Genomic DNA, 14,698 nt, shown 5'->3' with positions numbered 1-14,698 from the left:
CTACTTATTACACACACACAGCTGCAAGCTGGAGAGGTTAAACACAGTTCACGTGCCCCAAATAAAGTGAGAAAATTTCTGTTGAGGAAGCTGGCACCTCATAGAAAGATCTGACTAAAGCAGCCACAAGATGCAGGAGGTTATTCAGCAAAGCCTACAACCACTCCTCAATGCCCACTGATAAACCACAAACTAAGGAGTCTTTTTTTATTATTATTTTATTAATAAATACCTTAACAGCACCAATGATACTTGAACATAAGTCTGCAACACTGTATGCAGCAGCTGTTTTGTGACTGCAAATGCTCATATCGTATTTTCCTGTACAGTTGTTCGTTTCATCCTTCTGAGTTTCCTTGCAAACAAAGTGAGCTCTTCCATACTTAATAACTTACATACAATTGATCAGATCAATATCAAATAAGAGGAAACTGCCCATGTTAATCTATTGCTCTTTCTTGCTTTTAAGGTGACTCGGCAAGCATACAGGAGTGCTATGATTTAAATCCAGATTGCTATGGTTCCTTTCAGAAGGTCTCATTGCATGTCTGTATACGCATACACATTCAAATTTAAAATGACAAGATTTTTGGCCACCCTAAAACTTCCATGTGTCTGATAGTATTAACATTTTGACAACAAAAACTGAAAAAAAGTGTATTCCTATACATCAGTGTTCTGTACACCAGTACGTATTTGTACAATATAATCCACCAAATATTGGCTTCTACATACAATTCCAAAATACGGTGATTCATTTGCATTACCTAACCTTCAATGATGCTAGTACTAACTTGAACATTTCTGGTTAATTTAACATCCACAGAGTACATTTGTTTTACAAAGTGGGTACAGATTTTTCTTGCTGTATAAGCATTGTACTTATTTGTAAATTAAGTGATAAAGTGGAGTTTGAACAATATAGTCTGTGGTGTAGTCACATCAGCAACTGCAAGTTCCTGGCCATCCACAAGCCCCAATTCTGAAAGAAGAAAGAAAAGTTTACATCCAGCAAATCCACATGTTTAGAAAAAAAAAAAAAGTTATGAACGCCATTTACACAAAATATAAATATGATGAAATAAAGCTGCAAACAGCGCACTAGCTAAACTAACGGTCATCTAACTCAGCTGATAAACTAACAGACTGCCCCAAGAATTATATAAACCACTACTGAAGTACCTTTGATCTACCTAAATTATTGGCTTGTTTTGTTACCAAGTTTTTTCTTCACCAGATGATAACTTTTCACACTTCACGTTTAAGCAATTTGAAAATTCATTCCAGAACAACCCAAGAAAGGCATACTGCATGTGAAAAGGGTAATGAAGCACATTCTGCTGTATAGTGCAAAACAAAGCTACACATGCCATACATACAGAGGGGTGACACTGAATGACCATCTTTCTATTTAGAAGAGTATGTGCAATCTCCATGTGAAAACTGCACGTTACCTTTTAGTGTTTTGGAAAGATTTGGCCTTGTTCGTTCTTCAATTGAAGCTACCGTCTGCAACAACAAAATAAAGTCAAAACATTCCCTTTTAAACTCTGACAAGTAAATTTAAACAAAATAAGATTATTAAGCAAAATTAAACACGTTCAGATTACCTGTAAATAAAGTGTTTTATTCCTCCCATAGATGGTTGCTGTGATTGCAGGAGATTTCATTTGCCTATATATATAAAACATTAAAAAAAAGGACAATTACATAAAAACGCAAGTAGAAAATACATCTTTGAAACTATAAAGTACCTAAAAACATCAAGTAAGTCAGAATAGTTGCACACTTACAATGAAGCATTATTTGTCAAGTAATCCAAGATCTCCTGTAATTTCGCTGATGGAGAAATCTCAATGTTTTGGGGAAGTTGGCTGCAGGCCGGACAGTTCTCCTACAACAAAGCAGCACAGGAGACCAGGTTATGTCTTTCAAAACAATTGTCGTAACCTTTTTTTTTTTGAGAAGATTTGCTTCCAAATGTTCTTAAGATTTTGTTTTACGCTGTAAACTGTGTTTACTGTATAACAGGTGAAATCTTCACAATTCACTTTCAAGGAAGTCAAACTACTGTTTTCCTCCACAGGTAGCATAACCGTTCAGAACCCAGGGTTGCACCAGCACGCACCACAGAAGTAGCTGTCTGGAGAACGTGCCTATATCAGAAGCTACTTTTCCAAATATTAAGAATTTTGGGCTAAATGGGCAAAAATTAAATATGCCACTATGCATACTATGCAATACTTTTTGCTAAACTGATTTGTAGAAAAAAACATTTCACTGTCAGTATGTCAAACAACACATCTGTTGATCTAGAATTAAATAGTCCTGCTGTCCTACTCTATGTGGACAAACCACCACCCCAAAACTACATAAGTTTAAAAAAAAACAAATCCTACGTGCTAAAAGTAATACTCTGAAAGAGAACCAGACTAGTAACGTTGTAATTTCTGCTTTTAAAACTTCAGAAACTTCAATAAAAATCAAGAAAATAACCCTGTAAGCCTTTAATAACACTAACCTTTCTTTCAGCTTCAAATGTGTAAGTGTATAATCCATCCACATCATTGAACACCAAGTAATTGTTAAGAGGAATGTACGCACTATAATGGCAAACACATTTAGTGTTAATATATGTCCTTATCTTGGAAATCATGCACATTATTAATAAGAAATAAAGTACCTTGTGGCTATTTTAAAAACTTCAGTGGCACAAACAGCTGTAATGACAAAAAAGAACAAAAAACAATTCCTTTGCTTTCTAGCTCCATCTCAGAACACACAGATATTAAGTGTGCAAAATTGTATCAAAGTGACCAAAAAAAAAAAACAACAGGAAAAATTAAACACCTAAAGGTACCTAGAAGTAGTTCATCATAGATTTGGCACTAATCTAAAACCATGTTAAGCTTATATATCGTGTTTTGCAGTTATTGTTTTCCCCACTCTCATATGCTTTTGCTCGCTCCCCATCATACATGAGTTTTACATTCATAGAGAGTCACACGCAGTTTCTCCACGGGAAAAAAAAATAAAAAATAAACTGTAAGAATAAATTTAACCCATTTAAAAATTAATATTGTCCTCCTCAAATTCTCTATTCCAAATTGATACCTCACAAAAATCCAAAGTCAATGAAGCAGAGGTGAAATGAGTAAGAAATAATATCCCGTTTCCTTCAACATACCTGCAATTACCGCATTTGTAGAAGCTACTGCTGGAATAATTCGTTTAACAACCCCTGTAAAAACAAAACATACATCTTACTCTTTTCCAAAAAAACATACTGAAACATTATTTTTAGCTAGAATAATTACAGAAGGTAACCAGAGGTACTTTAAGCACTTTCTAGAATTTCTGTAATAATAAGGTATAGTGGCTCGCTGCTCAAGTACATTGGCATTTTTGTATTTTAGGAATGGATAAAGCATGTTGAAGAAAAGAAGGTATCACACAAAGAGAACTAGTGAACACATTCTAAACATTTAAATTATTTTTAATATTAATTTAAAATTCAGTTCTATTATAATTAGTTGGGGAAATAAATAAAGGAAAGAAACTTGGTTTTGGTATTCCTTGTGCAAGTAGAGGCTTGCCAAACTGTATCAGCACTTTCATCCAAGTCTTCTTACTGAGCACATCCAGTCAAACAGTACAGAACACAGACCGATAGAAAGCAAGCTTTCCTATGCATACAAGCTGATACATCTGAAACAGAAGTTCACTTTTTTTCAGGATGGCCACGAAGACAACAAATTCCTAAGAAGTTTGAAGTTCTTTTGGCTTCTCAGTTTAGACTTACTATGTCCCTTCATACCTGAGAAAACATACGTAAAAACTTCAATCTTTGCCTTCTTTCTGCTCTGTACTTCACACTGAAGCTATTTTCAAATGCTGAAAGCTGTGCAGCTATTCCCATGTATGTAATTATATTTCAGAACGGGGGTTCACACTTATCTTTGCCAAAAACCTACTACTTAATAAACCAATATAAGCTACTGCAAGAAAAAGTATCTGCAATACAGTAGGTGGAATCTGAGAAAGATACTCAAGGAGTCAGTTCACCCTTCTAGGACAGAAGGGCATGCTGAGGTTCAAGTGTGGCACTTTGAGCCCAGCATTTCAAATCCATTCTCTGTACTAACCGTCAACAAAGATATACAAGTTACTACAAATTCTGGAGATCCTGTATGAGATTCTCCACTTTTCTATTTAGTTAAGAAGCTGATTACATGAGCTGCAGCCTTCTGCACTTGCATGTGAACAGAGGCATACACATCAGTAAAGAACAGATGACAGTTTTAAGCAGCATAAACTGTTGCTAAAAGAGGCAATCACGTTCTTTTGTTCCTACTTTTTGACACAGCAGAAGTGGTCACAGTGTAATGCAAACCATGGAGCTGCTCCAGGTTAAAAATAAAATGGCAAAAAGAATGTTCAGTTTTGTCCCAGATAAGTTCCTCTGATTCAGCATGAATACCTAAACATCTGATTCATCATAAAATATTTGTGCTGGCACAGGAAACATGCTGCTTGTTTTTGTTTTAAGACGGTAAGGGAAATGAGAACTATTTCTTTCCCATCAGAGCTGCCAGCTTAGTCACAATAAACACAGAGAATGCCAATCCAGGCTAATTGCAACCACCACGAACTCAACAAAATGCCATACACTTACCTTGGGTGAGTCTGTAGGTAACACCTTTAATATTAAATTGTGATGCTCTTTCTAAAGACTTCTGGTAAATCCACTGTATATGTTCAGGGTCATCTCCATCCAAAGCAACACCTTCTACAGTAATTTACAAACCAGGTACAGTTGTAAGACCTCTTCAGAAATACAGCATTATTTTGGCCTAAAAACATTCTCTTTATTTGTGGAAAAATCAGTACCTCACTTAAATATTAAAACCTTACACTTTGAAACTTTAAATATCAAAATATAGTTTCTAAAACTATCAGTTCTAACATTTTATATCTTTCACCATCTCAGAGGAGGCTCAGTTTCAATAGGACAAAAGCGTCACATATGATTAGAAGGTTGGATTGTAGGTGTGTACGCCTAGCTCAAAACAAATTAGTTATAATGATAAATATTACTTTAGCACCGATGCAATGTAATAATTACCTCCAAAAGGTTGCTCCTTTGGCCACTGCAATATCCTGACATACTCAATACAATGCTCTGGTAGTCTGGGCATAGATGCAATAGTACACATGGGGAAATTGACCTGAGTGGTTGGGGACAAGGAGAAAGACAGGAAAAAGGATTGAATACATTATGTATAGTGCTGGGAAAAGAAACAAGCAAACCAGAAAGAGGAATATAAACAAAATGGAAACATCAATGGAAATTACCTGTGGTGGATAAAGTTCAAGTGTGCATTCAACACACGCTGTCATACCAGGAATAATCACACGAGCATTTCCTTTGAAACCTTCTGTCCCTCCGTCTATTAAAGGTATGATGGAACTTGGATCCAGTACACCATTTTCATAATGTAAAAATGACATCTAACAAATAAAAGTGTTTGTTTTTACAAGCTGTTGGAAAAAAAAATCCTAAAGATCTTATTCTTAATGGTTTACTATAAAACTGAATAGTTAAAGTACTGGCTATTTTAAGGGTCCACAGCTTATAAAACACTACTTATTAGTCAGTGTACAAGACTATCTACCATCTTCAACCCCTCCACACACACACAATAAATGCTCTTACTTCCATATAGCAAACCATAATTATTTTTTAAACAAATTCTCAATGATGAAAGAACTTAGTTCAATCACCAGTCTTCTATTACTTTGTAGCAGCGGGGCTCCAAAAGACAACATTTACAAGTTTCAGAAATGCAAGTACTGCTTAGCTAAGGAACAAAACATTCACAATGAGAGCATCCAGAGAAGCTGCGGAACTTGCATTCTTATGACTTTCAAAACCTGAATGACTGCACAGGACACCAAGCAACATACCCTAACTTTGAAATTACCACTGCAGGGCACTGCACAAACATTGACTAACACTCCTCAAGAAAAAGGCACATGAGAGAGCATGCACCCGATCCTTTTCACAATAACGATAAAGTAGAAATAGGTACAGAAGGCCGTGAGTTTCAACAGCCCTTATTTCATTTTAATGCACAAAGCTGATCAATTTTAGTAATATATACTCAAGCAATAACCAGGCTTTAATTTAAAAAGATTGAATACTTTACCAGCATGCCATTTATCCATCTTCTTGCAATTATAGAGTCCAGCCCACAAACAACAATATGAAACTCTGGGGGGGGTGGGGGGGGAGAGAAAAGTGTTATTTGAATATACTAATGCATACTTCTTAAAACAACCACTGTATTCTGTCCATAACTTTTCCATAAGAACTGACCATATAGTTCAACCATCTGCCCTAGGTCACATATAAGACAGACACATTTAGGTTTTGTCTATTTGTTAACTCTGTCACCAGTATACATTTAGTACATTAGAGAAGGCTAAAATAATCAGCAATCTAGCTAGCAGGAAAAGCAGCAAGCAGCAATAACTGTAGCTGTTTGGAATACAACCAAATACCACTTACGTCGATAAAAGCTTTCATCCATGTCTTGAATCTTTTTAAAATATCTGAACGTAAGCACAATAAAGGAATATACATATAATACAGTTGAGTTTACTGTCTTCCATTTGCTAACCTAAAGCCAAAACATTATATAATTTATCACAATAATTTCACTAGAGGCTTTCTTTTAAAACTAAGTGATTGGAAGATTCAAAATTTCCCACAAGCTCTAGCAACTGGTATAACAAGTAAGGGACACAATGTCATAGTCATACATAGCAGAAAGCTCAGCAGACAAAACCGTTTAGCAATAGAAAGGCTCTCACAGAGGACAGAGGCTCTCAGAGTTCTCTATGAGCAGTGCTGCTCTATGTGTATAAATTAATGTCTTACCAGTACATGCTCAAAGTTCTGGTGAATAAACTTGTAATTCTAACATTCCCATGAAAATTAGAATATGCAATTTGAATAAAAAGACTCAGTGGAAAAACACAAGATAGTTTCTTAAAACTTAGGCTTGATTTTTCATGCATATTTTCTCTATGCTAATGCCCCTCTATGAATTCACAACCATCAGCAGAATGTATGTGTTCTTTATTGTATGGAAAAAGAGGACTGCAGCAAAATATTTTGGATACTCTTACCACCTACAGAGTTTTCTAGGTTTTTTGAAGGCTATTACTTCACCATAAAAGGATACGGTACAACAGCACAGTTGGGGATGCGACTGTTCAGGAATTCTGCTGCAACTTCTGCTTTTGGTCGCCCAACATCCTTTGGTCTGGAAAAAAAGCGAAGTAATTTCAAATGCACCACTCTAATAACATTCAATCTTTTGAGGGTCTATGTCTTACAGATACCGAATTAAGTGACTAATTATTACTATAAGACTATTTACTGATATGGATTTACAGGACTATTAAGGCATTCCTGTAAAACATCTGATGTGAGAGCCCCAGAGTTATCTAAGTCCAGGAAAAAAAAAAAAAAAGTTTTTCAATTTGCTTGGACGAAAAGGGTACTACAGAAATTGGTATCTCAATCCACATGCAATATACTTTGGTGTCACTTACTCCCTTTGTCATTAACTGTATCTGAATGGTAAGGAAGGTATGTTAATTTTCTTCACAACGAAACTGACACCACAGTTCTCAAAAAAAGAAGGAAACACACAATGTTTAGTTAATTGCAAGTACTATTGCAATGTGGAAGTTCAGAAAGCTTCAATGACATTTTGTTCAAACAAAATAACAAGCATATTTATATATAATGTTTAAGTACTTAAAAAACAAAACAAAAAAGTTAAATCATGAAAAAATCACTTACCGAAACAGAAACTGTCGATTAAGATTAGAAACATCTATAGTGTCCATGTCAATAACATGGATCTGTCTGAAACCAGACAGTGCCTGTGAAAAGAGAGTCAACTTTACTTAAGAGGAAGCAAAATGCTTACAGTGCTCCAAGATTCATTCCAAATGGCAAAGAGGCAACCTTTGAAGGAACAAATATATCAGTTCTTTGCTCCTTGTGCAGACAGGTGCATTGGCTTTCTTTGTGACAATGCTGGGTTGCTAATGCTGATATTTAGACAGGTGGAATTAGTAACATTTCAACAGTCAAAGATAATGTTCTACTGAATGTAATATTGTTTTACCCTACCTTATCATAACATACTTCCATCAATGGTAGGTTCATCTATAAGGGGAATGTGCAACATTCCCTCACAACTGGAGTAAATCCAGTGTATATCAGAAAAAAAAAAAAAGTAGAATCTGAGGAAATACACTTAAAATCTTTTTGAAAGATGGGAACTGAGCATGCAGCAGATTTATGAAATCCCACAAATCCTTCCTCTCAATGAGTTATCAAGAGATTTAGTTTGTTATGTCCCAATAAACACAATACACTAGCCCAAAGCACAATTTAAATTCACCAGCACTAAATTTTCAAATAAAGAAAACTGCCTTGGAGTTGTCACAGTCTCTTCAAGTAACACCTTGCTTATGCAGAGCAGTAACAGAGCAGTAACCAGAACAAGATTATTCCCAAGTGCTAGAAGTCCCAAACCCCTACATTAATTGATTGGAACGCCTGATGAGGCTGTTGATTTATCAACCACCTCAAGCTTGGAGATAATCTGCGGAATGGTAAAATACCAGTACACAAATTCTGTAGCAAAGTGTACTAACATAAAAGTGCTGGTATAGATTAAAGAAAAACCGTATTTCGTATTGAATTATTATATCAATACACACATTTTCCATGGAATCCATAAGGACAGTAATTATTATGGAATAGGAGCACAGAAAGGTACAGTATTAGGCTAAACTGCTGAACTCAAACAGGATGGTACAGTGATACACTATGATAAGTGAGCTTCTAAGGATAAAAACCACAGTAATAGGAAAATCAAACTCATGCATTTATTGGGTAAACATCTGACACCACACAATCTCGTAGCTGCATTTTAAATACTTGAAAATTGATTCATAGAGCACATAGTGAGAGTATCCATTATAAGCTAATGCTGGACCAAGTAAGCTATAGTACCTCTGTAGTGTATTTTCCCTGGTCTTATATTTCTATTTCTCCTTAGCAATTTCCATAATTTCCATACAGGACAGTGCATGTTGGTCTGATGCAATAAAGCTTTCATTACACAGACTGGATTCAGCAATAGAGATGCAGCTCTGGAGACAAGCTCAGGCTTATTGATCTTGAGGAACTGGAAAACCTGAGCACCAGTACTCAGCCACGCCAGATAGGTTCCAACGGCATGAAGGTCACCACAGACAGAGCAAGATTGGCTCTACAAGTTTCACTTTGAAAGAACATAATTCCAGCAATTCCAACCTCACTCTGAATTCATTCAAACATGTAAAGAGAACTGAAAATATATTGAGCTTTGACTACTAATACTACACTTCTTGCTAGCTCACTACATCATTTTAAAATATTATCTCGCATCTGAAAAGATACGTTTTAGTTACTGTATTCCAAACAACACGTCTTTTATACCCTTAAGAGTATGATTTGTTCTTAGTATAGTTAATTTCCCTTGATCTCATGAGGAAAAATTCCCAAAATTAGGCCTAATCTAAGGCTGCAAGTAAACCTATGTCTAAAATGTCTATGCTTCGTAAACAGCACCATGCTGCTCCTCATGACAAGCTTTTAGATAGCTAAAAAAAAAAAAAAGGGCTATATTAGATTACAATCTTTCAAGCTCACTAGCAAAGTATTTGTCTCTGTAGTTGTGTATTTTATACCTATTTTGTTATATACAATTAAAATGCCATATTAGCAAAAAAGAAGGATAACTTCCTCAAGGAAAAAAGATTTTAATAAACAGAGGATGAAAACTGAGTAATTACCAGGTTTTTCAGGAGTTCGCATCCTAATCCTCCTGCTCCAATAACTAGTACTTTACATGTGCTTAACAAAAATTCAAGACCCTGTGGAAAATATAAAACAAAAGAAATTAATAGACTAAATAGGGAAAAGTATGATTTGACCTTTGTTTCATAAGTAGTACAACTGCGTTATCAAATATTTTCAGTGCTTAGTAAGCTTCACATAAAACAACTTGGATCAATAAAACACTTTGTGCTTGCAGGAGTAATTACATAGTGGACTTTAATCGGTTGTTGTGTTCATGTGATTCCTACATCCCAATTTACAGAAAAGCCAGCCCATTTTGATGTCCATATTCTCCTTGTATTAATTTGGTCATAAAAATGCAAGATTCACCTTTACTATTATTATTCAGTTTAAGCGCAAGGTTCAGTTTAAGGTTTTTCCTACAAAACATTTGCTTACATATAATAAAAATAAATGTAAACAGACAGAAAACATTGCTGGCCAAGAATCAAGAGTTTTAACTAGATAACTGGTTTCTGTGAGCTGTTCAACTAGACCCTAAACTCGAACTAGTAACTAATGGAACATTAATATTACATTCACCTGCAAGCTCTTTCCCAATATTATTATTCTTTCCCAATTCTGCATGTATTCATACTAAGCCTAATTCCTTCTTTAAATATAATAAATGATTTACTGCATCTAATTATTTAAAAACAGAGACAAATGATGTTATTTTTCACATGGAACTCCAAGACAGCGTAACTCTTATGTTGTGCTATATATTATATGTATTTCTATGTATGACAGCAAGCTTGTAGTTGACAGTGTAAAATTTAGAAATAAAAGCTTATGAAAAGAATACGATACATTCTTTTAGAATCATACTGTTCTACTGATTCAAATACATGGTCTTCATGCAATTTTAGTATTTGTACACTGCTGGTGGTCAGTTAACGAAGCTGTTTACATTAGTTGCCAACACAAACTACAGATTTTTATTTAAAGTAAGTGTTTCTCACTTGAGTGCTTGGCTCGAAATCAGGATGTGTGAATGGTCCAGATCGCTCGAGGAACTTCTTTACATGGTTCCAGCGACCTTCCCAGTCTCCAGAGTCCCCACACCCACTATCAACAGCCATTCTGCACAGAACATAGTAAATTCAGTTGCAAAATCGTAGAGAAAAAGCCACACCTCTAAATGCACTTTTTTTCTTTGTATACATTAAAAATACCTAAAATACTGACCATTCATGCAAATGTATCCGCATATCCATGTTCATCATATATGCATCATGGAATTTATGCGCATGGACACTTGCATGAGTGAGTTTTATTTGTGGAACTAGAAGGCAATAATATAAACGTGTAGAGAAAAAAAAAAAAAAAAAAAAAAAAACAGGCAGGCATTTCAAAAAATCCCCGATTTAGCTGTTACTAGTAAAAGTTGACCTGAAGTGAGAAAAAAAAAAAGGTGTACGCTTCATGCCTTTATTTCCCCTGAGTTAACGAGGACACAAAAAAGGTTGTCCCTTTAGGTTTTGAGGGTGTTGTTTTTTCATCAGAGTCAAGTCTCATATTCTTTTATTTTTGAAATTTTTTAAGAAAGTTCACAAATCGTGAATTTATCAGTATGTTACTGCAACTGTGAGGCACTGAATAAGTAACAGTAACAAGGCGCAACATTGTCTCCACTGAGCCTCCATAGTAGTATAATTAAACTACTGTTAAAGAGTATGAATCTTGAATGATCTTCACCCTCAATTAGTACTACAGAATTTATAACAGCCCAATTTTCCAGCCACCTCCTTGTTTATAGTGACAATAGGACTTGAAAAAAAGTAAGTTTGCAGTTATTGTCTTCTTAATTATAGAGACAGAATTTCACATGAAACATTCCATCACCCTTTTTCCCCTTTGCAGGTCACTTTTAATAGTACATAACTATAAAATTAAACTTTTAAAAAGACTTACTGAATAGTTCAAAATCAGCTCGCTTAAGTAATTTTCTAATGTAAGATCACCTCCACTAAACAAACCTTTCTGTAGCACAGCACACTTCCCTTTTTTTAGCACAAGCTCCACTCATGAATCGTTCATGAATATGAATATGTTCTGTGTTAATACAAAACTAAGCTTGTTATAAAGAGCTTTGAAAATCTTAACTAGGAAAGGTCGTGTCATCATTGATAAGAACCGTTATTTGCTATGAAAAAATACGAAGAATGCTTGTATCAATAATGGTTGTAGAGTAATGTTTAGGATTTATTACTTCCTTGTATCTCATCTCAAAATAAAATGAAAATGTAGTGACATCATCTAGAAAGTGAAACCCTTGGTCCTCACAGAATTCAGAAGATGGACAAAACAGTTATGTCTGTAGCAACTTTACCTTGCAGGTTTACATTTTGCAAAAGAGTCCCAATAACAAGGAAAAACTTCACTGAAGTGTAAGAATAAATACAACATAATCTGCCTATGTTTTGGTTGCTAACTGAACTCATTTTGGTTTAACTTTTGGCTTTACATAAGTTAACTTACTGAATTAACAGTTAAATAAGTACTTTAAAAAAGTGATTTCATAGAGGACCTTTTGACATCTGACTTTCTACCTCCTCCAGTTTTCACAACTTACATCGAAAATAGTTTTAGGAAGCTGTGAATAAATGTAACACTTCTGCACTGAACCCTGGACTCATCTATTTTACACCAGCTTTCAGGATATGCACTAAACAATCACTTCTGCAAATAATACAGCATCAATGCAAAACACAGTAATTCCTTCTGTGGATTATATTGGTTTTGGTTTGTTCCAGAAACAATGCTTAGTGACACTATGGATTTTTTTTAAATCATTTAAGCAGCTGTACTTCTTTTCTGTTCAGACATGTATTTTCCTTTCTAGTGATATACCAGTCAGAAGGAGTTTCACTTTTGTGAATACACTAGTCTGATTTTTTACAGGGTTGGACATCGTGGAGATCTCAAAAACACTGCTGACACAACCCGAAATTTTGTTTAACTTCTGAGACTGATTTTTTTAAGGGTTTGTGTGTCATTACTGCACAACCAAGTATTGGCATTGTTAGATTTTAACCCAGTCCTTATCCATTTCACTGAATAATTTTAAACCTTAAGGTGTCAGAGCACACAGTCCTTAGGCTGCTTTAGGCCCAGCCTTTTTCCTGCCACCTTCACACACCCCATGCTTTTTTGGGGGGCTTGGCATGCACCCCCCAGCCCAACATGCCCAGGGCTGGCTGTGACCCTGGCACCACCACACGCATGCAGGGCCTGCGGGGCCGCCACTGGGGTCAGCTCTGCGACCTGTGGGAAGAGGGCCACAGGGAGACAGAAGGGAAGGGTTATGGGGTGGCAGCAGACGAGGTTAAAGATTTCTGCACATCAGCTTCCCGAGGCTGTTAAGAAGGACGCGTGGGATTTGAGGCTTTTTAAGAAGCAGAGGCAGGGAGAGGCGGGGGTGGGGGTTCCGCAGCCTGAATTTTTTTCACTCGCGGCCAAACTCCAGCCCGCTGCTCCTAGCCTAGCGGCCCTCCCCGGCCAGCAGCGCAGCTCCCCGGCTCCTGCCCCCAAGCCCCGCAGCCCCCCAGCCTGCCCCATGCCAAGCTGCGGGCCCCCAGCCCCCCGGTGCGGGTGAGCCCCTCGGTCCCCTCCCGGGACCTTCCCTCTCCCCAGGCCTCGCCGTTCGAGCGCCCTGTCCCTTCCCCTGCCCCTACAGCCTGTCCTGAGACCCCTTTGCAGCTCCCCTCGCCCTCCCCTGCCGGCCGCCCCTCAGCAAGCGCTGCCTGCCCCTGCCCCTGTCCCTGTCCCTGTCCCTGCCCCTGCCCCGGGCCGGGCGCCCGCAGCCCCGCACTAACCCATCGGCCAGCAGCTCCTCTAGCCTCCTTCTTTTCTTCTCCCTAAAAGAGAGAGAATAAAAGAAGGGTCAGTATCGCGCTACACGCACCGGGGAGGAGGGAGAGGGGACCCCCAGGGCCCGCCCGTCCCCGGGAGGCGCGGGGAAGGGGGCGGCCGAGCGCGCACATACAGGGCACTTACGGTTCCTCACCATCCGCCATATTTCCCTCTCCTTCCCACACTGCCCCGCGCCCCGCCGCCATGGCGCCGCCTCTACGGGCGCTGCTCCGCCACAGCGGGACGCGGGGCTGAGGGGGGGGGGATACACGGGGAGGTAGCCGCAGTCGTGTCCCTGCCAGGCGGCTCCCCGCTGATGTGGTTTAAAGGATTTTTTTTTGTCCTCTTCCTCAGGAGGCAGCCTGGTTGTGTGCTCAGTCCTCACGCGCCGTGCAGCTATCACCATGAGGGATGGCTGCGTGGTTCGTGGATGGGGAGGGATGGAGCGGGGCTCACAGGGATGGCAGCTCTGGCCTCGGGGTCCTGAATCCAATTTCTGAAAAGACAAACGGTCTAAATGGAGATTTCAGAGGCTGTCACAGACCTGGGGTGTTACGGTCACACCTGGCTCACTGCTGGTCTCACATCTGGGGCAGGACTTCCCTGCCCAGCACACCCAGCGTCCTTCTACAGGCTGTAAAACCAAACATTTCCCTACAAATTAGTGCAGGCGCAACCACCACGGCTGCCGCCACCAGCAACCCCTCGGTGTGTGTGATTCAGGGCACAACCACAGCGTTTCACCTCACAAACAAAGAACCCAGCGCACAGCAGGGGCGGGCAGCGCCCTGACAGCCGCACTCCTCGAGGAGCCGCGGCTGAGGGGGCTCCTCCCCGGGCCTCGCTGCCTCCTCCCCGGCTCCTTCCCGA

General features: G+C 38.4%; 1 protein-coding gene across 6 annotated transcripts; it reads right to left on the bottom strand.

Moving 5' to 3' along the window:
- Positions 1-200: 200 nt before the first annotated feature.
- Positions 201-14,695, bottom strand: UBA3 (ubiquitin like modifier activating enzyme 3). Of its 6 annotated transcripts, none has more exons than XM_068694503.1 (19): positions 14,573-14,695; positions 13,973-14,324; positions 13,792-13,833; positions 10,936-11,056; positions 9,928-10,008; positions 7,877-7,959; positions 7,251-7,331; positions 6,572-6,615; positions 6,210-6,274; positions 5,356-5,511; positions 5,126-5,228; positions 4,676-4,789; positions 3,188-3,241; positions 2,684-2,720; positions 2,522-2,603; positions 1,794-1,894; positions 1,611-1,674; positions 1,455-1,509; positions 201-982 (listed from the first exon to the last, which is right to left on the bottom strand). In XM_068694503.1, exons 2-19 carry the CDS (start codon positions 14,032-14,034, stop codon positions 894-896), a joined length of 1,434 nt encoding a protein of 477 aa, XP_068550604.1. In that variant the 5' UTR covers positions 14,035-14,324; positions 14,573-14,695; the 3' UTR covers positions 201-893. The 6 variants fall into 6 exon arrangements, with proteins under 6 accessions (XP_068550604.1, XP_068550603.1, XP_068550607.1 ...); XM_068694502.1 differs by having other exon boundaries at positions 14,393-14,683; XM_068694506.1 differs by having other exon boundaries at positions 13,983-14,683.
- Positions 14,696-14,698: the final 3 nt, after the last annotated feature.

Source organism: Anas acuta, chromosome 11 (genome assembly GCF_963932015.1).
Source record: "Anas acuta chromosome 11, bAnaAcu1.1, whole genome shotgun sequence".
Classification (NCBI taxonomy): domain Eukaryota; kingdom Metazoa; phylum Chordata; class Aves; order Anseriformes; family Anatidae; genus Anas; species Anas acuta.
This window is presented reverse-complemented; position numbering and strand designations above follow the sequence as displayed.

Excerpts from the sequence above, each read along its gene's own strand:
- UBA3 (XM_068694503.1), bottom strand. The coding sequence starts at position 14,034 with ATGGCGGCGGGGCGCGGGGCAGTGTGGGAAGGAGAGGGAAATATGGCG. Across the intron at positions 3,242-4,675 it reads TACCTACAGACTCACCCAAG|GGGTTGTTAAACGAATTATT; the intron begins GTAAGTGTATGG and ends TTGTTTTTACAG. Across the intron at positions 983-1,454 it reads TCTTTCCAAAACACTAAAAG|AATTGGGGCTTGTGGATGGC; the intron begins GTAACGTGCAGT and ends TTCTTCTTTCAG.